The sequence below is a fragment of the Lipotes vexillifer genome, unplaced genomic scaffold (assembly GCF_000442215.2).
Source record: "Lipotes vexillifer unplaced genomic scaffold, Lipotes_vexillifer_v1.1 scaffold1761, whole genome shotgun sequence".
Taxonomy (NCBI): Eukaryota; Metazoa; Chordata; class Mammalia; order Artiodactyla; family Lipotidae; genus Lipotes; species Lipotes vexillifer.
Window position 1 is genome coordinate 11,190 of NW_006777503.1, and position 23,779 is coordinate 34,968.

General features: G+C 55.2%; 1 protein-coding gene across 1 annotated transcript; it reads right to left on the minus strand.

The window, feature by feature from the left end:
- Nucleotides 1-289: 289 nt before the first annotated feature.
- On the minus strand, nucleotides 290-23,540 carry WDR4 (WDR4 tRNA N7-guanosine methyltransferase non-catalytic subunit). Its single transcript, XM_007451125.1, has 11 exons — nucleotides 23,448-23,540; nucleotides 21,711-21,776; nucleotides 20,571-20,714; nucleotides 13,578-13,734; nucleotides 12,880-12,992; nucleotides 10,650-10,710; nucleotides 4,589-4,687; nucleotides 3,103-3,167; nucleotides 2,187-2,370; nucleotides 1,421-1,490; nucleotides 290-572 (listed from the first exon to the last, which is right to left on the minus strand). The coding sequence occupies exons 1-11, from the start codon at nucleotides 23,534-23,536 to the stop codon at nucleotides 376-378; spliced, it is 1,245 nt and encodes a 414-aa protein (XP_007451187.1). The 5' UTR covers nucleotides 23,537-23,540; the 3' UTR covers nucleotides 290-375.
- Between the last annotated feature and the right edge of the window lie 239 nt (nucleotides 23,541-23,779).

Below are 23,779 nucleotides of genomic sequence, written 5' to 3' on the forward strand. Positions count from 1 at the left end.
CCCCTAGAGGAAGCCGCGTGGACGAGCAGGAAAGGACAGTGCCACAGCTGCAGGGTGACGTGCCCTCCAGTGTGAAGGGAAGGGGCTTGGAGGCACTTACTGCTCAGGCATAGCGGCTAACACGCTGCATGGCCTCCCTCCAGCCAGAGGGCTCTGCTCAGCGACAGAACATTCTAGAGCCCAGGGTCCCACGTCCAGCTGCCCAGCACGGCCCCAGGGGTCCGCTGAGTTGGGATGGACCTCGCCGCCCCCCAGCGCGAGTCGGGAAGGAGGTCCCCCCTTTGCCTGCGTCAGGGCGCTGCGGGCAGGAGGGGCGAGCACAGCATCCTGCCGCCCCGAGGTGGCGAGCACCCCCGAGGAGCACGCCGAGCAGAGCTAGGACGAGCAGCCCCGTGGCGCGCGCTCCGCCTTCATCTTCTTGCTCTGCCCGTTGGACCCGCGCGGCGGCCGCCTGTGCCGCTTCCTCTCCAGCTGCTGCTGCAGCCGCTCCTCCTTTTTCTTCAGGTACGGGGCCATGTTGTCGCAGGTGGCCTTGTAGAGGCTGCTGAAGCCACCGTCCGTGCCAGCAGAGCCTGTGCGGAACAAGAATGGGTGCCAGCGTGCCACAGGAGCGCAGGGGCTCTGCTTCTAGCGGGGGACGTGGTGGGCCGGAGGGACCCTCCTGCGAGTGACCACCGGCTCTCCGTGGACCTGTGGCGCCTCCTCTGGCATGGCCCCAAGGATGCCCACCTCCTGGTGGCCACACCTGGCTGGACCGAGGACTCGCTTCTAACAGGACATGCAGGGCCCGGGGGTCCCCGGGAGGCCAGGAGCAGAGGCTGTGGCTGTGTCCTGTCGGCACCGTGCCCCTGCTCCTCTGCGCTGGGGACTGGGGTGTGCTCCAGCCAACAGCCAGCGGGGACCTGAAATCTGCCAACCACCGAGTGGCCGGATGCAGACCCCGCAGGACCCACAGAAACAGTGGGACGTGCGGGCCACTCCAGCGACTATACACACCGCAGCTGCGTTTGTGTCCCCAGAGCTCGGAGGACCCAGGCCTCCATCTGGACAGTGGCTTGTCTTCCCAATAAGTCTTCTGAGCAATCATTTCTTTATTCAAGTAAAGGCACCTGAGTTCCAGGGCTGAGTTAAAAGCACCCCCAGACACAGCCAGAAGCTGCGTCCCAAGAGCCTGCCTTCTGCCAATACAAACGGAGGGGCTCTCGGCACCTGAATCTCCTCTAAGGGAACCAACCAGGCTCCGGCTCACAGCAGCTCTGCTGTCCTGACGTGGACGCAGACACACACACTGCACCCACCACAGGCCCTGCACCCTCACCCACAGAATGGCTTCCTGCTGCGTTCTGCGCTCTGGAACCTGCGTCCGCCCGCGCCCACGGCTGAACATGACCCTGCAAAGCAGGCCAGGGCGGGTCCTCACCTTCCAACATGGCCCAGTTCTCGCGAAGGTGAGCACAGACCCTCTTTGACGCAGCACTTTCAGGAAGAGACTGAGAAGACGAACAGAAAACCTTTATTGGAAAGAGGCCGGTGGACAGTGGTGACCCCTGTACTCACAGGAGGCGGAAAGGCCGCTCTCCCCGGTTCATCAGGCATGGCAGCGACCACGGCTTGCCACGCAGGACTCTGCCCAAGGTGTCTGGAACCTGGCAGGCACCAGCTGGCAGCATCGCTCACTGCTAGTTTTCAGATAAAGACACCCGAGCGAGCTGTCGGGCAGCTCTGAGCGCTCATCAAGGCCATGCAAGTTTGCAAAGGGCTCTGCAGGTGTCACCTGCTTCTCCCCATGGCACCTTAGACACAGGACAGGCGGGAGGTGACATCCCTGCTTTACACACAGGCTCACCCAGGCCACCTGCAAGGAGGGGCCCCCTCACTGTCCAGCGGGACCACTGCCCCAGCGCAAGGCTGTGCTGAGGCTGCAAATGTTAAGGATACACACCCAGGGCTCACCAACTGTGGGCTTTTCTCCTAAAAAGACGTGTCAGCAGAACAACCACAGGAAATACATACCAATGACAGCAATTCACCCCCGAGACACCCGTGCAGGCACCGTGACACTGAAGGACCCGGCCAGGCATCCAGCTCCCTGCACCCACGCTGCAAGCCCTGTGGCCGCTGTCCCCCGAGGACACAGCCGCTGGCACAGGCGTGGTTGACGGAAACAGCGGGGCCGCCAATCTCACCTGCCACTGGCCGCCCACAGGCCTGCAGAGCACGAGGGGGGCCTCCCGGCAGTCCTGCAGGACCCACAGCCCCTGGGCCTCCTCGAAGGCGGCGTCCCACACTCTGTGCTGGAAAGTCAGCTGCTGCTGGTAGACCAGCTGCCGCCGGGGGACATCCAGCTGGAAGAGGAAGACCACGGGCAGCCTTCCCAGGGAGAGAGGGGACGATCATGACAGCGCCCACGGGGGCACTCAGCCCGGGGCCAGCCCCGCCAACACCTCAGCGGCAACCTCGGGACGCCCTGAGCCCGGAGCCCCCAGCCAAGCCACTCCCGCTTCCCCAACCCCAGGAACCGTGAGCTAACGAACACTCCAGTCCCGAAGTCCGGGGGCAGCTTACTAGGCAGCAAAGACGAAGACGTGCAGATGAGACAGCCGCCCTGCCCGCTGAGCAGCGGACGGGACCCCAGGCCATGCTTAGCCCTCCCCAGCAGGCTTTTTACCCTCTAATCCTGCGTCCTCATTTCCAACGTGAGCTTAGCCGCCCGTCCCAGGCCTGCTGTCAGGACAAGTGACAATGTGGGAGGCCCCCAAACGCCCTCCCCAGCATGCAGACAAGGCTCAGGAGGGAACAGCTGAGTGGCCGGTGCTCCCCACACCCACCTCGTCAGCACTGCCAGCCCCCGACGGGTCTCTCATGCCGAACTGGGACTGACTGAGGGGGACCCTACCACAGCCGACCCTTCATTCGGATTCTATCTGCACAAAAGACCAGCCGGGGGCCCCTGCTCCCTTTACCCTAGCGGATTGAGATGCAGCGCATAGAAAGGGAGCCACCCGGCCCGCAGCAGCAGGGCTCGTAAAGCGAAGTTCACCGCAGGCAGACGCCGCGCCAGCGTCGCCGTCCAAGCCTCCCGAACGGGCCGCGCAGGCTCACCCGTCACACAGGAGTGCCACGCAGTCCTCCTGGCGCCAGTAAGTGATCCTGGACGCAGCAAACCTCTGAAAGGAAAAGCAGCGGCTTCAGGGGTGTCAGCCTGGCAGGACCTGACGCCGGGCTGCTCTGCTCAAACTGCGAGCATCGCTGCACGATGGACAGTCCCCACGTGTGGTCCATGACGGGCAAAGAGAAGACACTGCAGGACTCTCTGGACACCGGTGAGGACACAGCTCACAGGGAATTCCGACACACGGGGCAGATGGCAGAGGCCGCTCCGTGGCTCTGGCCCTCCCTCCGGAGCTGTGCCACATCTCCAAGGCCAATGGAATTGCTCAAAAAGGAGGGAGGATAGAGCACACGGGGAGGAAAGAAAGGCATGCACGTGAGCGTCCACACGCTCCGGCAGAGGAAGCAGCCTAGGCTGGGAGCCAGCAGACGCGCAGGGGGCACGGCAGGCCCACGCACAGCTCTCGGGGGCTGCCCTGGCCGCTGCTCCCCTCTACGCTCTCTCCTCGCCGTCCAGGGGCGTCAGGGGTGAGCAGAGCTCAGACGGGAAGGCAGAACGAGCAGGCCTCTCTCTGCCACAGCTCTAACGGGGGCACCGTGGCCGCAGAAGCCCAAGGCGGAGGCACGCACAGGGGCAGCCAGGGCAGCTGGAGGCCACTGACCCGGAGGGCCCTGCAGCCACTGGGCTGCATGGCCGCGGCCCTGGGGTGCTGGGGCTCTGACCCACGTCAGGCCTACCTGCCCACGTGCTACAGAGAGGTCTCGGGGTGGACGAGAGAACCGAGAAGCCAAGGACGAGGGTGGAGAGCCCTTCAGTACAGGCCCAGGTCTCGTTAGACACGCGGCAAAGCCCCGGGCCACGGGCTGCCACCCTGCGTATCATGACCCTAGCCCCCAGGCCAGCTCTGCAGGCCCTGGAAACATGTGAGCAGACCCTCCCTCCCCACCAGGCCCAGCTGGGCCTCTGGAAGCTGCCAGAACCGTCCACGTGTGGCCAGCTGGACCCCAGCCAAACAGGGCACCCACCCGGGAGCATCCGAGCAAAGAACCCCGAGAGCCTGAAAGGCGGCCCCCACCTTCTCCCCTGCAGATCCCCTGACAGCTGAGGGCTCAGTTGACCTGACCTCGGGATGCACTGGCCAGTGCGCCATCCTGGGGGCATGAGGTTGACCCACGATGGACAGAGGTAGGGAATCCCGGGCATGCTCAGCTCCCCGCCAGGCACCACTATTTTTTCCATTTCCAAGCAGGATTAGAGGCCTTTCTGTAAATTAGTGGTTTGAATGCAAACGTGGTAAAATATAAATTTTCTCCCATTTACATGACTAGGTGCCTGAATCTGAAATACACGATTCCTCTCAAGCTGGAAGAAGTTTACATTGACAGGAAAAACACGCTTCCAACGTAAAACGAGTTTTTTCCACAGGATCCATGACTGGAGAGACGCCCTATAAACCAGAGACAAACGTGAGGTTACCTTGTCGCTCCAGGGCTCCGTTGGCTCCTGCAGGCTGGACAGGTGACAACAATGCAACTCGCGGCCGCTTCTGTACTGCCAGAGTCTCAGGGTGCGGTCCTGCACACACCAAGGATGGGTCAGCGCCCAATGAGGCATCCAGACTTCACCGGGTAGTGGGAATAACTCAGCTATGTCCACTGCACCTCTCTCCCAGCTAAAGGCTCTTTGCTTAGTAACAACTGTGCAAAGAGTCGCACAAACCAATAAGTAAACATGGGTGACCCCACACAGCCAAATGGGCAAGGACACAGACACCCTGTCACATGCTGGAGGTCAAAGACAACACCTGCTATGCTCGGGCTGGGAGTGAACACACACGCATGCACACATGTACACACACGGACCCATCAATGAGCATGCATTCGCACAAGGAGAAACACATGGGGTTAATGAGCATGTGACAACTGTCCACACATCACTGTTTAAGAATGGGTGAAAAGAGGACATCCGTTTGTTACCCATGAGAGTGTCAACTGGCATGGCCTTGACATGTGCTCCAAAAATAACATAAATGCAAAAAAAGGAGGGTTTATCAGGAACAAGACAAAGATGCCCACTTTGGCCACTTTTATTCAACACAGTAATGGCAGTCCTAGCCACAGCGATCAGACAAGAAAAAGAAAAGGAATCCAACTTGGAAAAGTAAAACTGTTACTGTTTGCAGATGATGTGATTTTACATATAGAAAAGACTCCACCAAAAGACTACTAGAAATAATGAATGAATAGAATAAAGTTGCACAATCAATGTAGAAAAATCTGTTGTGCTTCTACACACTAACAACAGACTAAAAGAAAGAAAAATTAAGAAAGCAACCCCACTTACAATTTATTTAGGAATAAATTTAACCAAGGAGATGAAAGACCTGTACTCAGAAAAATAAGACATTGTAGAAAGAAACTGAAAACACAAACGAATGGAAAGATATTCCTGCTCATGGATTAGAAGAATTAACATTGTTTAAACGTACATTATTAACTAAAACAATTGAAGACTCACTCCAATCACTATCAAAATCGCAACATGTTTCAAACATAAGACAAAAAAATCCTAAAATTTATATGAAACCACAAAAGACCCGGAATAGCCAAAGATCTTGAGAAAGAATAACAAAGCTAGAGTGTATCACGCTCCCTGATTTCAAACTATACTGCAAAACTACAATAATCAAAATGGCATGGTATTGGCAGAAAAACACACACACACAGATCAATGGAACAGAACTGAGAGCCCAGAAATAAACCCATACACATATGGACAATTTACAACAAAGGAGTAAAGAACATACAACAGAGAAAGGACAGTCTCTTCAATAAATGGTGTGGGGTAAACTGAACAGCCATATGCAAAAAGATAAAACTGGACCACAATCTCAAACCATACACAAAAATGAACTTGAAATGGATTAAAGACTTACACGTAAGACCTGAAACCATAAGACTCCTAGAAGAAAACACAGGCAGTACGCTCTTTGACATTGATCTTAGCAATACCTTTCTGAATATATCTCCTCAGGCAAAGGAAATAAAAGCAAAAAATAAACAAATGGAACTATTTCAATCTAAAAAGCTTCTACACAGCACTAGAAACGATCAACAAAAGGACAACCAACTGAATGGGAGAAGATATTTCCAAATCATGTATCTGATAAGTGGTTAAGAACCAAAGCAGATAAGGAACTCCTACAACTCGACAACAAAAAACCTTTAAAAATGGGCAGAGAAGGGGCTTCCCTGGTGGCGCAGTGGTTGAGAATCTGCCTGCCGATGCAGGGGACATGGGCTCATGTCCCAGTCCGGGAAGATCCCACATGCCGCAGGGCGGCTGGGCCCGTGAGCCATGGCCGCTGAGCCTGCGCGTCTGGAGCCTGTGCTCCACAACGGGAGAGGCCACAACAGCGAGAGGCCCGCGTACCGCGAAGAAGAGTTGTCCCTGCTTGCCGTAACTAGAGAAAGCCCTCGCATGGAAACGAAGACCCAACACAGCCATAAATAAATAAATAATTTTTTTTTAAATGGGCAGAGACTATGAATAGACATTTTTCTAAAGACATACAGATGGGCAACACGCACATGAAAAGGTGCTCAGCATCACTAATCACCAGGGAAATGCAAATCAAAACCACAATGAGATATCACCTCACATCTGCCAGAATGGCTACTACCAAAAAGACAACAAAGGAGAAATGTTGGTGAGGATGTAGAGAAAAGGGAACCCCCGTGCACTGTTGGTGGGAATGTAAACTGGTGCAGCCACTGTGGAAAACAGTATGGAGGTTCCTCAAAAAATTAAAAATAGGGCTTCCCTGGGGGCGCAGTGTTTGAGAGTCCGCCTGCCGATGCAGGGGTCACGGGTTCGTGCCCAGGTCCGGGAAGATCCCACATGCTGCGGAGCAGCTGGGCCCGTGAGCCATGGCCGCTGAGCCTGCGTATTCGGAGCGTGTGCTCCACAACGGGAGAGGCCACAACAGTGAGAGGCCCGCGTACCGAAAAAAAAAGAAAAAAATTAAAAGTAGAGCTACCATATGATCCAGCAATTCCACCCCTGAGAAGAAAACAAAAAACACTAATTTGAAAAGATATACGCACCCTTCTGTTCACTGCCACATTATTTGCAATAGCCAAGATCTGGAAGCAACCGAAGTGTGCATCAACAGAAAAATGTGGTGCGCGCGCGCGCACACACACACACACACACACACACACACACATTGCTGAGCCATAAAATAGAATGAAATCTCGCCATCTGCAGCAACATGGATGGACCTGGAGGGTATTACGCTCAGTGAAATAAGTCAGATGGAGAAAGACAAATACCACATCATATGATTTCACTCATACGTGGAATATAAAAAGTAAACAAACAAAACAAAAACAAACATGCAGATACAAAGAACAGAGTAGTGGTTACCAGAGGGGAGGCGGTGGGGGGAGGGCAAGATGAGTGAAGCGGGTCAACTGCACTGTACTGTGACGCACGGTGACTAAACTTGGTGGCGAGCACACAGTAATGTATGAAGAAGTCAAAATGCAGTGTTGTCCACGTGAAACTTACACGTCATAAACCAACGTTACCTCCGTAATACAGAAAAGAGGAGAGGGTTATATTAAGAAACGTTTCTTACAACACTCATTCAGACAGCAGGAAACAGAGCCACACGTCTAAGGAGAAGGCCCAGACAACGAGTGAAACGAAGCTGGGTCCACGCCAGCATCTGCCTCAGAAAAACCCCTCGTGTGAGTGGGATCCCTTTACTAAAACCAGACATGCACAGGCCACAACCACCTGCAGAGCAAATACGAAGTCTGATGAGAAGAACCTCTGTGTGATTTAAATGACCAAGAGAGAAAGAAGAAAATTAACTTCCCCAGAATGGTTAAGGCAGGAATCTCTGGGTGCTAGGATGTGAGTATGAATGTCTTGCCGTCAATATGGCTGATAAACAGGGAGACGAACGCACTTCTACAGGTGTCCCCACTCGCCCCCAGTCCCCCCAGGCGACAAGGGGTGTTTTAGAGCAGAGCCCTACAGGACAAAGCCAATCACGGGTAGATGCAGACAGAACCCAGCTGCTGGGGACAGATGATGGGAACAAGAGGCCTTGGTCTCGGGGACGCTGGGACGCACGTAGAGAAGAGACACGGGACCCCTCCCCACAAAGGGTGAAGACAGGAAACCGAACCCCACCCCCATGAGAAAAGGAGGACTGACTGACCCAGGAGGGCTCCCACAGGGATGCAGCCGCGTGCCCGAGTCTGACACCTGGGCTCGCAAACCCAGCCCCAATGCCATAAGCGGACAGATGGACCACCAGACATCGAGGAAAACCTCCAGCTGGAAAGGTGTGTGACACACTGGGAGGAAAGGAAACACACACGGGAAAATCCCTAAAAAAAAAACACACGTCACACCACCTCAAGGAGATCCAAAGTCTACATTCAGGATGCAAGAATGGGGGCTATGGAGAAAGAACATCCCAAGGACGAGAAAGAGCCTCTTGGAAAGTAGAAACCACAGCAGAAATTAACATGCCCAGAGAAGGCTGGAAAATAAAGCTGAGAAAATCTCCCCCAAAGCAGAACAGGGAGCAGGGACATGAGAGAAAAAATATGAAAGGAAAGAATCAAGAGTCAGCGGGTCAAACACCCAACTGCACAAATTCCAGGAAGAGTGAGGCGCGGACGGCTCCAGAGGGAGGGAACCTAAGGAAACTCCCAGGTCTGTGGACCTGAAGACTCAGAACGGAAAGAGCCACTGACTGTGCAGCTAATTACAGGGCCCCCATGACACCCCCGCCCTGCTCCATCATTCTTCAGAGCACGGGGTGAGAAGGCCCCCAAAACACGGCCAGAGAGAAGGGCAATCAGAGCCCACATGAAGGACCCAGACTCAGTGGCCTCAGACTTCTCAAAGGAAAAAGCGGGCAGAAAACCAAGCAAACCAGAGAAAAGCCTGGAGCAACGGCTTGACAATCTGCAGGGAAACATCTGACTGAGCATCGTACACCTGCCTGATAACCGAGTGCTGGGGGCGGGCGAAGGGCACCTCCCAAAAGGCAGGCTCCTAACCACCCTCCCTGCACCTTCAGAAAGCTGCCCCATGACATGTGCCCCAAACAAGGTCGGGGGGCACCTTCAGGAGACAAGGAGCCCACCAGCAAAGAGGGAGGGGACGCAGGCAGGAAACTGCTGATTCCCATGCAGATGGCAGCAGCTGACACGAGGACACTGCTCATGCTTGTTTCTTGATGACTCGTGGCGTTTGGAAACACGGGCCATCAAGAGGACACAGGTGAAGGCTCCCAGGGTCTGCCTTGGAGGCCATGGGGGGGTGGAGTGCTAGTTTCCACTCTAAGCCTTACAGCAGCATCTGACTCTTTACATAAACATACAATCTGCACTTCACAGCGTGCAGGGCACGCAGCACACCACGCCCGGGCCAGGTGGCCCGTGAGGAGGTAGGACAGCAATGGGATGGGGCACCCAGGACGGCCAGCGCCAGCCCTACTGCATTTCTGTAACAAGGAGTAGAAGCAGAACGCTGGACTTGACAAAGCTAAGTGGTAAGACCAAAGGTGGTCACTACACTTTTCTGTGTGGCTGAGTTTTTTTTTTTTATTGTAAAAGAGGCTTACAGCAAAATTCACAGAAAATGGCTATCTCTGGGAACTCCAGCACGTTTATTTTCTTCTCTTTACTTTCACAAGTCACTTTCAAGAGAAGGGAAAAGTAAAAAACCTGTGAGAAACCGCACCTGGTGAAGGAAATGGGACGTGGCCACCGCCTGGAAGGCCTGCCTGTCAGGAGTCCATGAGGCCCCCAGCCCACCCCAGGCCCCTGAGTTGCATCAAAAGCTAAAGGGTGGAAAGACAAAGATAAAGGGCTGTGGGCAGAGCTTTTGAAAAGAAAAGAAGAATCAGAGCCAATTAGGAACTCAAAACCTGCACTTCAGCAAAAGTACTGCTTGATGATCCTTCTAAAGAGTATTCCTTAGAGAAAGGTGCCACCAATCACTCAGCTGTTAAGGCTTCTGGCTCCTGGGACAGAGCTGCTGTACTTACTGATCAAACTTCCACCAAGGCCAAGTGCCTGGCCCCTCTCCACGTGCTCACACAGGGGCGGATCAGGGACAAGGGCTGAGAGCAGTAAGACGGGAGGGAACCAGGTCCCTCTGGGATTCGGAAAGGGCCGTCTACCAACCGTTCTGACGAGGTCATGGTGCTGTAAGGACCCCTCAGACCGGAGTCCCTGCACACGGGTTCTGGCTCAGCGCCCGCACACACACACACACACACACACACACACACAGCCCTGGAGCAGGGAGCGGGCCGGCCGGCTCTACCCTGCAGACCACAAGCACCACCTAGTGGACGGCCACCCAGGAAAGGCACGTGCTGACCTCCCAACCACGCTGGGAACAGAAGACAGGCTGCTCCCTGACAGGTCCTCCCCCAAGCGAGGCCCCAGGCTGCACCCCCACAACGGGGAGCCGGGGCGCCCATGGGCAGCAGAGCACTTACCCCGGACGAGGACAAGAGCAGCTCGGGGTGGTCGGGCACCACGAAGATGCGACTCACAAACCTACAGGTGGAGAGAGGCAGAGGGTGAGCCCGGCTGCTGTGACTCTGCCCCGCCCGTGTCACCTCGGACCCTGACCCCAACAGAAGCCGAGAGGGGTAGCGTGACTGCGTGGGGAGCACGCCCCATCACTCGGGCCCAGAGGCACTCCCCAGCCGCGCCTGCCAGGAAGGCCCCAGGGGGTCTGCCCTGCTCGGGAGCTGCCCAAGCACGCGCTTCAACGGGGTCTGTGACACCAGGGTGACCTGCAAGCAGGGCCGGGTGGAAGGGGGGCAGCGCCACTGACCGCAGCCAGAGTCACACCCACGAGCCTCACCCGAGCAACCCGCTCGGGGCTGCAGGCGTGCACACCAGCATCTAACGCGATCACTAGCCCACGGGCGCCCGGGGACCCCTGGGAGGGGGGCCCCCGTGGCTCCCTCACCTCCACTGGTTCCCATCCCAGCTGCCTGGAGTTTCACCCCAGCCTGGGCCCCGTCCTGGCTGCAGCCACCCTCCCTCCCCAGGACAGCCTTCCCCGAAGGCCCTCAAAAAGGAACAAGGACACGTTGCAGGATGAATGCAGCCTGTGTCCCCCACAATGGCACGTTCACGACAGCGGGTACGAGCCACCTCGACGTCTCTACAAGAAAGGAGTGGAAACCACAGTTTCCAGGGCCTTCACCAAGACTCTTAAGGAGCAACAATCAGTCATTTATTCACCGAAATATCCACTGAGCACCTACTGCGTGCCAGGCGCTGTGCTGAGGGCTGCAGACAGCAGTGAGCAAGCCTGACAAAGACACCCCCCCCCCCCGGCCAAGTCTAGGACTCGGCGGGAGACAGGCCATAGGAGACCCTGGATGTCCGCGGAGGCTCAGAACGGCCCATCCAACAGAAACACAGCCCCAGCCATGATGTGAGTCACCAAGGGGCTGATAACTACGCTAAAAAGGTAAACAGACTCAGGTGAGACTAATTTTAATACTATGTTTTGACTTAACTCAATATACCCAAAATGTTATCATCTCAACCTGCAATCAATATAACAAATTAATAATGAGCTATTTTTACACTGTTTTTTCACACTGTCTCTGGAATCAGGCGTTTTACACTAACTACTGGCACATCTCACTTGAGACCTGGTGGCTCATGGCTCTGAGCTGGCCGGCAGAGGCTGAGAAGCCCAGCAGGGAGGGGCTGGGGGGAGGGGTGCTTCCTGAGAGGGCAGGTGGCATCGGGCGGAAAGCTGAGTGAAGGAGGGTGCTGGGCAGCATGGGCAAGAGCTTGCCCGGTGGAGAAAATGGCATATGCAAAGGCCCCGAGGCACAGCGTGCCCAGTGGGGTGGGGAGCAGCAAAGGCCCCTGAGAGACGGCAACGGGGCGGGGGGCTGGCCGGTTACAGTAACTCTGCTCGCAGGATTACTAGACAACTGAATAAAAGCTAAAACAACGCTATCGTGACGTACAAACCCAGCAACCATCGACCTTTAAGGTCAACGTTTACATTCCAGTCAAAAACCAATTCTTCCCCTGCCTCAAATAACGTAGAGTTTAAAACACTTCAGCCAGTTAAACTAAGTGCTTTCCTTCCTGCAAACTGTAATCAGCCTTTTGCCTCAGAAGAGCAACATTCTTCAGAAACGCCACCCTCACATGACGTCAAACTTCACTTACTAAACGAGCGCTCACTTGCCAGAAGACAGATCACAGAGCAACAACGCCTGCCTGGACGATTTCAATTGCTGAAGCATGTTCCTCGTCCCCCGACACACCCCCACTGACCGCTGACTCTACTGCCAGGCGCTGAAGGGCATCGGTGCTGGCCTGCGGTGACCACGCACTGGGGACTGAGACCTCGGTGCCACCAAGAAAACCTCTGGGAAATGCATTCTGAACAGGGAAGGAGGTTCTGAAGGTTCTGAAGCCCTGGGACCAGGGGGGAGCTAGACGGGGCCCCACGAGGAAGCAAACCGATGCAGGCCAGGCCATCCAGGCTGGTCCCCTCCTCCCAGGAGGCACCTCTCGCTTCGCCACCAGCTTCCCCAGCTGAAGGGTCCGCCTGCATTTCAAACCTGAGCCTCCCTGTGTGGAGGGTGAGGGGCTCACTCGGTGGGGGTACGGGGACAGGGGACACTCACTAGTTGGGGTGACAGGGACAGGGGACACGGTGCGGGGACAGGGGACACTCACTCGGTGTGCCCAAGGCAGAAGGACTCGATGTTGTGCGGAGCCGCAGCCCAGCTCACCCGGATTTTCTCGTCCCGGTCGGCGGTGAGGACATAGCGGTCGTCAGGACTCACGGCCTGTGCACAAGGGTTAGAAGGGGCGGGTCGGCATGGCCGGCCCCGCCCGCCACCCCAGCCTCAGCTCCGGTGTCCCCCGAGGGCCACAGCTGCCCCGCGCCCGCTCCCTGCCGCAGCCCGGCCGTGCCCGCTCCCGCCCGGTCGCCTCCCTCTCCTTCCTTTCACGCGTCCCCAGGCCCAGCCCCCAGGCCCAGCCCGTCGCTGAGTCCTGGTGATCTGTCCTTCACGACCCCCAGTTCCTGTGTGCCCCTGCAGGGTCCCAACCTGCCCCGCCGCCCCTGGCCACAGCCCAGCCCTCGTGGGCCTCTCGGGGCCCCTGCGGGGGCAGCTCATAGCTCGGGGGCTCGGAGGACGCCTGCTCTTTCCACACCCCTCCCCCTCGTCTCCCCGACCTGGGCCTCCCCCACGTCTAGACCACGCAGCTGCCCCTAACTTGACCGTCCTCCTTCAGCCTGCTGCCAGCTTCACCTCTGAAATCGGGGCCCTGCCCACAGCAGAGCCCAAACCCGCCCACCTGGCACACAGGCCGCCCCCTCCTCGTCCCCTGAGCCGGACTGTAGCCAACGAAGCACGTCGCCCACGTACCACATCCAGCAGCATCGACAGGTGTCCCAGTTCAAGCTTGCCACTCCCGTGCGGCTCCAGCACCGAAAAGGAATAAACATCCCCAGACTTGTCTGCTACCAGAACCTTCTCCTCAGAGGCCGTGAAGGTCAGGGCTGTGCACCGCCTCACCACAGTCCTACAAGGCCAGAGACGCCCACGGTCGGCCTCTACGGGTTGGCGCCAGGGCCGCCCGCTGACCCGCAAGGCTCCCGCCATGTGGCAGTCACCGAAGACGGTGCCAAAAACATAAAGGATGGAAACAGAGCCAATGTCTCAGACAAAACTTACTTTCGCAATATTTTTTCTTTTAAAAATGTGCTAATGGCAGAATCTGAGTGGTGGGTATCTACGTGGCCAACGTGAGACCCGCTCAGCTTGACAGTGTATTTGAAGGCTGTCGTGATAGAGTGCTGGGGGCGGGGCTCCCCGGCCTCCCCGTGCGTCGAGGGTACAACAGCAGCCAGCTTCCTAAACGCCAATGCGCTCTGGGCCGCGACCACAGCTGCGGAGGGCCCTCCTGCCCCAGCCGGCTTCCCATCCAGAACCCCACCCTCCGCGCCGCCCACCCACCGTCGGCTCTGCCGCCTCGACCGGGATCCTGCACACGCTGCTCGTGCGCACACGAGACAGCCGCAATGCCGAGAGCTGGGGGCGCATCACAAGTCCAAATCCTTGAACCGGGGCCACAAGAGCTGTCACGTCTGCGAGCTGGTCCAGTAACGACATCAGCCACGAGGAGCAAAACCACAGTGGTGACACAGGCCCCACCGCCGGCCCGCTCGCCCCGGGTCGGGGTCATGCCGTTTCCTCCTGTTACCATTTTTCATTTTGTTTCTACTGGGACGTCTTCCAGGTAGCAAAATAGGCTCTCCACGACAAGGTACCCGTATTTTTCATTCTATGTTAGAGACAAGCCATAATGCTGCTTTACACGAAAACACCTTGCATTTATCTACACGCGTGGCCTCTTCACAGAAGGGCCGGTCTCAGCTTTGCCGTCACCCGAGGGCTGGAAGGGGACCCACTGTCCCCGTAAAGAGCTAACGTCCGTGCAGACGACACCCAGCTCACAGCAGCCGGGACTCCAGACGTCAGCCTGAAACAGAAACTGAACGTTATGCCCCCCACGCAGGGCCCATCAGAGCCCCGCCCGCCTTCCGCCTTTCGGGAGGGAGGGGCGAGAGGACAGAGGAGCGAGCGGGAGGCCCCGCTGGGTTCCAGGAGCCGCCACGGGGCTGGCAGCTGCTGGACGGCCCCCACTCCTCCGTCCGGTGCAGCCAGGCAAGGAGGCGTGAGGCCATGAACGTGAAGAAACAACAACAAGGAAAGGGAATCAGACCCCAGGTCAAGACTGATCAGAACTCGCAGCGGGCCCGTCATCTAAACAAACGGCCTGTGCTGCACCAGCAACACGGCTGCACAGCCTAACGGGCCCACTAAGCATCTGCGCGGAGCGCGGCCACGGCCTGGGGGGGCGGAGGGGGAGGCACGACCTCCTAGGGGGCACCGGCCTAGGATAGTCCTCGGGAGGCAACAGGCTTGCATCCCAATGAGCTCGCCCACCCCAGGAGGAAGTGAGCCCTCCAGAGCCGGCCCCCTCCCCACTGCAGCCCCCCCATTCCCACTCTGCATCTCGCCCCTGTGTCCTCTGCCAGCTGGGGGCTTCCAGCTTCTCAGGCTAAACCCGTCTTGGCAACGATTCCAGGACGTGGCTCAGCTGTGCAGGATGGGTGTAGGAATTGGGACCCGTGGGCATCAGGACACAGGTGGCGGACAGGACCGTCGGTGGCTGGCCATGCCGCCCCAGCAGAACGAGCCCCGGGGGCACCAACCTTCGGCCTCCATGGGGTCTGGGGCCTCAGCGCTTTCCCTCGCTCCACAGAGTCACTGGGTTCAAGGCCCAGGCCCCCCCAGGGTGGGTGTGGCCCCCTCCTCCCTGCCAGGGACAGAGGAAGGGCTGCTAGAGCAAGCTCTGAGCTGTGAGCAGGTCCCACAGCCGCTCGGGGCCCCGGCCGGTCAAATGTGGATGAACTGGACGTCAGATGTACCGAGGGTGGGTGCCGTTCTGAGGGGGCCCATCAGATCCCAAAGGGGTCTGTGCTCCAAAGGTAAAGAGCTGCTGCACCCCCTCCAGGGTGACGTCCACTAGACCAGCATGGGGGGGACCGCCCACTGCATGTCGTCGCCCCGGCGACTTCAACTCACCCTGCTCTCCCGCAAAAGCGTAATCAGAGAGGAAAGGCGCTGAGCTCAGGGTAAACGCACAGGAAAAGGCAACGGGAGACACTCGACCCCTGCCCTGGGCTCGCCCCGGCCCAGCCCCTTGGCCCCATTATCCGAAGGCTGCAACACGAGGGAGGTCCTGCAGTTGTAATCTGGCTCCTTAATTTCATCCAATCACATCATACCTTCCACACCACATAATGCAAGCATTTCCTACACAAAGTTATTCTGCTGATATCAACTTAAAAGCCAAGAGAGAACGACTAGAGGGAAAACGCCCAGCACCGAGACCGCTAAGGTCTACGGCCCCGAGTGTTACTGGGTCTCACGTGGAAAGAAGCTCCGATACACAACCTTCCAGAGACAAAACAACACGGCACCTTCCCTTCAGTCCACACCCACAGGCCTCGGGGTAGGGGGACCCAGGCACGGTCACGGGGACCAGTCGTCTGAACACCCGCCCTGCCCCGCTCCCGAGGAGGCCTCACCTAAACTCTCTCATTAAGAAGCCCGACGCCACGCAGACCCCCTGCTCCCTCCTCAGACCCTGCACGAGCCAGGACCCTTCTAGAACAACCAGAGCCCCCCCAGGAGCCCTGGGCGCTTGCCGTGCCACCCCGGCAGAAGGGCAGGAGCTCCAGAACCAGGACCCAGGAGTGTGGACACCACCATGCCCACATCCAGAGTGAAATCTCTACCCACCCGCGGAACGCACACAGAAGTGGCAGTTCACCCACGTCTGCCTTCTAGCAAGTCCAGAGCTGCCACCTACAGAGTGAGAGCAAGCTGGCCACCAACTCTCCCCACCACCAGCAGGCCCTGCGCCCGCACCCACGCTTCACAGAAGTGGTCAGTGTGACTGCGAGGGACCCAGGGGTCAAGAGCCCTAACAGTGGGCGCACCCCCTCAGTGAAGAATCACCCTCATCCAAAGAGAGGTCAGGCCCGTGGCCTCACGGCCTGGGAGGAGGTGATCTCTAAGAGGACAAAGCAGGTCTCCAGGGGCAGAAACAGATCCCGCGAAGAAACTGTCGCAGGGGGAAGGCAGGTGCTGGGGAGACAAACGCCGAGTTGGAGGCCGAGTGGTGTCTCTCGCTAAGGATCTCTGGATGATGAGATTCACAGTGACTTGTTTTTGTTCCCACTTTGGGCTCTTCTGAGGTTTCCAAATTTTTACATGAACCACAAAAATTCAAGGGGGAGAATGGAAAAAATTGCTGTGGTAGGAAACCACACTGCTCCAGGGACCAGACAGGACACCTGCGAACCTGCCCTCAGCTGCCCTCCCGCAGACCCCACAGGGGCAGGTCTGCACACAAGCACGCCCGTGGCAGCTCTGGACGGTGGCCTGGGGGAGCCTGTCGGCCGAGGCTCCCCCACAGTGTCTCGCTCGGCACGCGACGCTATATGGGATGGCCGGTGACAGGGCAGCCGCAGTGGATGGACTCGTTTAACACAAATGGGAAAAAACCAAGTTCCCCAACACAGAATCAAAGCGAAAAGGAGCCACCAGCCCGCAGGAAAGCAAAGGGCGTAAGACATCAGCTCACAAGATACAAGCAGGCCTTCAGGGTAAGGCTGCTCTCCTCACTCCTAACAAGGCAAGCACGCAAGGTCCCACTTTTCTCTCACACGGCCCCAGGCCCAAGGTTAGATGCTACTCAGTGCTGGGGTGTGAGGTGTTTGCTCCTGCACTCTGGGGGGTAAAGGGAAAACCCCTTGGGAAGGCAATTTGTGATAATCGACATAATTTACAAATAACACATCTTCAGACTTGGCAATTCAGTTTTGGCAACTTGTACAGATAAATGAGAAAAGTTACGTCTGAGAAAATATAATTCACTGAAGCACTTTTTGAAAGAGCAGAACAAGTGAAATGCAGGTAAGAAACGTCCATGAAGAGGGAAGGTCAAGAAAACGACGGGACTGCACGCAGTTGCTACTCTTCACAAAGTACTGACCAGCACAGACACCTCTGCCATCAGCTCCATCGGGTGCACCTCCAACACGCCCTCCAGACCTAAAGACCCCAAGTCTCCTCTGACCCAGGCCTGATCCCCTGGGTCCTCCGATCATTGCACAGGTCCCCTCGTCAACCTGGGGGTCAGACGCAGATTTATGGATGTCCTTGGAGGGCGATCAGAGCTCTAATACATCACGCTGCAGACAGAATCAGTCTGCATGTCCTCAAGGTACCCCAGTGGGCGTACCAGAAGCACGGCCAGACAGCCTTTACTTTAGCAAAAGAATTACTGCCAGGTTCCTTTAGATCGTTTGATTTTCATCTTTTGGGGCAAAGCCCCCTTTTTGAGAATCTGACAAAAGGTATGGAGACTCCACAGACAGCAGTCAGGGTCAAGAAAGGAGATTAACTACTGTTACGGGCTGAACTGTGTCCCCCCACCCCGGAAATTCATGTTGGAATCTAAAAACCCTCCAGACCTCAGAATGTGGCTGTATTTGGAGAAAGGTATGGAGACTCCACAGACAGCAGTCAGGGTCAAGAAAGGAGATTAACTACTGTTACGGGCTGAACTGTGTCCCCCAACCCCGGAAATTCATGTTGGAATCTAAAAACCCTCCAGACCTCAGAATGTGGCTGTATTTGGAAAGACAGCCTTTAGAGAGGTGATTCAGGTGCCATGTGGCTGTTCAGGTGGACCCCAATCCAGTGTGATGGGCATCCTTACAAGAGGAAAACAGGACAGAGGGATGACCATGTGAAGAGACAACAAGAGGGTGGCCATCTACAAGCCACGCCCAGGAGAAACCAATCGGGCTGACACCTTGATCTTGGACCTCAGCCCCCAGAACTGTGAGGACTAAATACCTGTTGTTTAAGCTGTGGTGTTTGTTATGGCAGCCCTGGCTGCCTCATCAGCTACCATCACCTGCCATCACTGTCGTGGGCCTGCCCTCCCCGCTCCCTACAAAACCAAGCAAAACCAAGGCTACCTGCAAGGATCCCTGTGGGGGAGCTCAGGGTCAGAAACCCCAACGTTCCCGGCGATGTTCAACCCTGAACCCCGAAAATACATGACATCGTCTGTGCTCTAAGTGACCCGCTAATGTTCCAGCTATGTTGGCAGGAAGATGCTGCCTCACAGGCCTCTCCGGTTAAGGGTGATGTGAATTCACTTCGGCAGGAAGGAGCAGTTCATCATCAATTAACCTGTGGCTACACGGCAACACACATTTAAAAGTCATTTTGGGGCTGGAAACTGTAACTGACTGTGGGCAGTAGCTGGAGGGCACGGGTGCAGGGAGATTCCCCGTACATCCTTTCAATTTTCTGTTTTAAGCTTTTAAAACATGAGCATCTATTGCCCACCTAATACACAAATGTGTATTATGAAGTAATGTTACTGGACTTTATGAAGTAAAGTTACTGGACTTTATTTTTAACCTGACTGGAATCAAGGGCAGAGTGGGTATTCCTTGCTTTTGATGCCACCTGGAATCTGGCTTTTTATCCTTTTCTTAGCAAATAAGATAAGATAAAAATCTTAGAAGTGTAGCTGTCCCAATACAGGTGTGAGTCGGCTACAACAGGAAATTCCTTGACCTTGGCCCTTCAGTAGTTAGAACGTTATAACCGCACACGTTTATCTCTGATTACGAAAGGGCAGTTAAACCCTGCAGCTGCAGGGAGGCGAGAAAGGGAAGGCCGGCTCTGCTCCACGTGGGTGTTTCCATCAGTGTCAAAGAACAATCAAAATAAAGCCCGCCTGCACCCTCCTAAGGAAACAGAGAAGGTGCAAGTTAAGAGATTATCAAAGCCAGAGGAAATTTACATCTGCCCCCAGCCGACTGTCAGCATCACCCACCTCCTCTCCAAAGACAAGGAAGCTCTCGGGAAGCGAGCGCTCAGAAAACCGCAGTGCCCCCTCCCTTTGAGGAAATGATGGAGAGAGATGCAGGAGAAGAATAAAAAGTCGGAAGAGAATCACAGGACTTTGCTGGGTAGGAGGAAACACCCAGGCCCAGTGACAGCTATGTTCTTGCTGAGTTACTGACATCATCTCCCATCAATGCTGAGCCCCCAACTCTTGAGATACTCAAGTAAGTGCACCGACTTAAAAACTCACCAAGTTAAAACCGTGGCCCAGGGCTTCCCTGGTGGTGCAGTGGTTGGGAGTCCGCCTGCCGATGCAGGGGACAGGGGTTTGTGCCCCGGTCCAGGAGGATCCCACATGCCGCGGAGCGGCTGGGCCCGTGAGCCATGGCCGCTGAGCCTGCGTGTCCGGAGCCTGTGCTCCGCAACGGGAGAGGCCACAGCAGTGAGAGGCCCACGAACCACAAAAAAAAAAAAAAAAAAAAAACGTGGCCCAGGTACCTTAACTTACACGAAGCCCCTGACACACTCCCAGGGGGCATGCTGGCATTCTCTATTTCTGCCACCACAAGACTGGAGGAACAATGTTTGGAAAGCACGACGGCACAGTGGCCAGGGGCACAGACTCTGTAGCCAGTGACCAGGACAGGGCCCAGCTGAGCTGAGTAACTGGAACTGCTTCCAAGTTTCCTGAGCAGCGTGTGGGTGAGAACCCCGCCCCGCCCCGCCCCACTCATGGGCCTGGTATGAGAATTAAATCAGTTAACACAAGTACAGCACTCGAAACAGTTCCTGGCACAGAACTGGTGCTCTGTGTTAGCTTCTTACAATATCGCTACTGTCACTATTGTTACTGGCATGCAAGTGTAAGCCGTGCGTTCAACATCGTAATGATTCAACGTTAGCATTTCATACCTGACACTCAGACATTGCCATGGTTTTGTACGGAAAAGAATCAGACGCTTACTGTCATCAGTTAAAGCAAAATAGCTGCCAGACGTGGAGAAGGTGGACGCCAGAATCGTGTCACTCCCCTTATCCACGGGCTGTCCGTCCTCCCTGAGAAAGAGAGGGGACAGGTCAGGCCTTACCTCAGCAAGTGAGGCTGCGCCCTCCAGGCCAGCCCTGTGCATTTATAACACGATCGGACGTAGAAAATGTGATGAGGTTCATGTAGCCAGAATATAAAACATATTAAGGGGACATGGAGAGGTTAAAAACCACTCTAATTTTTAAGGAGTAAAGCTAATTAAACAGAAAAGTCTCTCAGCATACACACCAGAATCCCTAGGCCTGAACTGCAAAGACCCTCAGAGGCCCACTCCCTCAAGGACATGAACTGATCTACAACTAGACGCAGGGATCAAATCTTATTAAGGAAAATAAAGTGGGCCCCAAGCCCGATTCTTCTAAAGAAAACCACCATACAGAATGACCATACTCTGAAAACAAACCTATGGTTACCAGGGGGCAAAGGTGGATAGGGATAAATTGGGAGATTTGGATTGACATATACACACTACTATGTATAAAATAGACAACTAATAAGGACCTGCTGTAGTGCACAGGGAACTCTGCTCAATACTCTGTAATGACCTATATGGGAAAAGAATCTAAAAAAGAGTGGATACATGTATAGATGTACAGCTGATTCACTTTGCTGTACACCTGAAACTAACACAACATTGTAAATCAACTATACTCCAATAAAATTTTTTTTAAAAACCATACTCTTATCTTTCAATTAGCTAAAGTTAATTTCATACACCTGCTTTCAATGCATTTAAAATTGCCCTGTTATTTCAAAGTGCCAATAAAATAGTTAATTACTGACAAAAACGAATTTAAAGTATTTTAAAAAGTGCTAATATTCTTAATGCTGAATTTGAAAGGTAGTTCCACATTTCTCTCCTGAGGTGGTCCCCGGTTTATCCACACAGCCGGGTAACAAAAATGAAGAATTCAGAAAATAAGACAACAGCTTACTCCTTAGACTGAACGGTCCCATTATTCAAACCATGCATCAGCCCTGAAGAGGCTCCCCTACCATCTCACCCTTTATGCTCTTGTGCCTCCTTTTCTGCAGCACTGCAATCATATATGAAGAGGCTGTCATCATCACTAAAGAAAAAAATAACAGAAACATTTTAAAGGAAGCACTTCCTTAATTATAATGCTCATTTCTTTTTTTTTTTTAACCTGGATAAAAAAAATATTTGCATACTCACTAAGGGTCTTATCCACAAGAAACTGTCTCCATAAGATATTTCAGGGAACAGCTTTATTTGCTTAACCTATTTATATTTGCCATACATAACTGATATGGTCTGTCCATAGAAGTCAGTTAAGTGAAATAAATGAAGACAAAAACAGGAATATACCATTCTTTGATAACCAGAACATCAGTGCAAGATGGCTATGTAAGAATAAGTTATATTCTGATGTTACTGAGTTTTCAGAAGGTCTTTTGCACCCAAGTTTAAAACCGCCATTACTTGTTTAGAAAAATGTCTCATCTGCCCCAGAAAAGCTCCCATGGCTGCCAAGCATTTACCAGTATAGAAGCCACCCACCTTCCCTATCAGACCCTGAGCTCCCCCGTCAGTGCCTGGCACAGAGAAGACATCGTGCAAATTTATAGCCTTTAAAGTAACTGCAGCCAAACTCTTTTCACGTGGCACACTGCAGCCCAGGAAGCGAAACAGTCCTCCAAGCCAGAAACTGTGCCAGCCAGCCACTAGATTTCCTCAAAAGGTATGGAATGAAGCAACCAGATGGAGTCTAATTTAGCCATCATCTCTCACTGTGGCATGTGTTAGATACCCCGAGGCTCTAAAACAAAATAACCTGGGCCAGACAACAGGTTTGTGAATAAATCTGTGAAATCTAAACTTAACATCTTATTAGATCTCTGAAACCAAACACTGAACAAAGAACACAGAGAGTATCTTTACATTTGAGAGACACATTGTTTCAAGTATGGAAGAATCAAAACTACCCTGGGAAAGAAAACAGGGGCCGAAACTTACCACTACTAATATCCAAGAGGCTCCTGGGTCAAGACTATTCGATCAACAAATATTTACTGATTTAAAAATCCCGGGAACGATAAGGAAGGGGCGTGAAATTAGGGAAACAAAAGCAGGACCTTGTAATGGGCCACTAGGGAGGTGTGCGCAGCGGCTCTGGAGTACCCCCCCGAGCGAGGAGGTGTCAGATAAAACCCAACAGCCCCGAAGAGCAAGTAGGGCGGGGTCGAGGGATGTGGGCTGGGAGGAGGAAACAGGCACCTACGCAGGAAGAGGGAGGGGAGAGAGGGGGTGCGCCTAACTTGGTCCCCGGGAGTAAAGCCCTCTCCCCAAGGGCTGCCTTCCAACCCTCTCTCCAGAGAGGGTCTGACCAGCGTCCCCCGGACCCCGCAGAGCCGGAAGTGTTCCACCCCTCTCTCCAGAGAGGGTCTGACCAGCGTCCCCCGGACCCCGCAGAGCCCAGATGTGTCTCGCGCCGAACCCTCAAAGAGCGCCGCAGACCCACCGCGGAGGGCGCGGGGCCCTGGGCAGGCGGCTACGGGACCCCTGGGCGGGTCTTGGGAGAAAGGCACGGAGAGCGGACACTCCGCGGCGCAGGCACGCGGCCGGGCCCAGGTGGCAACGGAGAGCTCACAGGTAGTAGCGGGGCTCCCCGGGGTCACCCCAAGGCGGGTGCAACCCCGGCTGTGCGGGAGAGCCGGGGTCTCAAGGCCCCGACGCGCGACCGCAGCCTTGGCTCCTACTCCAGGCCCAGACCCCTCACCTGCTCGAAGTGGAGGTGGCCAGCAACCGGCTGCCGCCCCGCACCACCAGCTCATGCCCGCACAGCGCCAGCCCTGCAAAGCCCGCCATGTACCCGCCCGCCGCGCAGCCACCCACGTGCGCCGCCTAGCGCTTCTTCCTGCCAGCGCCGAAAAGTGACGTCAGACGTAGACGCCGCGAGAAGACGTCATCCGGGCTGGCCCCGCGAACGCGCCAGCCCCGGGCATGCGCAGAAGGTGCATTATCCCTAAAACTCGCAAGCTGGCCTTCGCGCCTCTGCTGGCTTGGGGTCGGTTGCTGATCGCGTTTGTCCGGATGGAATACACTTGCGTG

Coding starts and splice junctions, on each gene's coding strand:
- WDR4 (XM_007451125.1), bottom strand. CDS start 23,536: ATGGCGGGCTTTGCAGGGCTGGCGCTGTGCGGGCATGAGCTGGTGGTG. Junction 10,711..12,879: donor TTCTGCCTTGGGCACACCGA/GTGAGTGTCCCC, acceptor CTCCACCTGTAG/GTTTGTGAGTCGCATCTTCG. Junction 1,491..2,186: donor CTGTGGGCGGCCAGTGGCAG/GTGAGATTGGCG, acceptor TCGTCTTCTCAG/TCTCTTCCTGAAAGTGCTGC.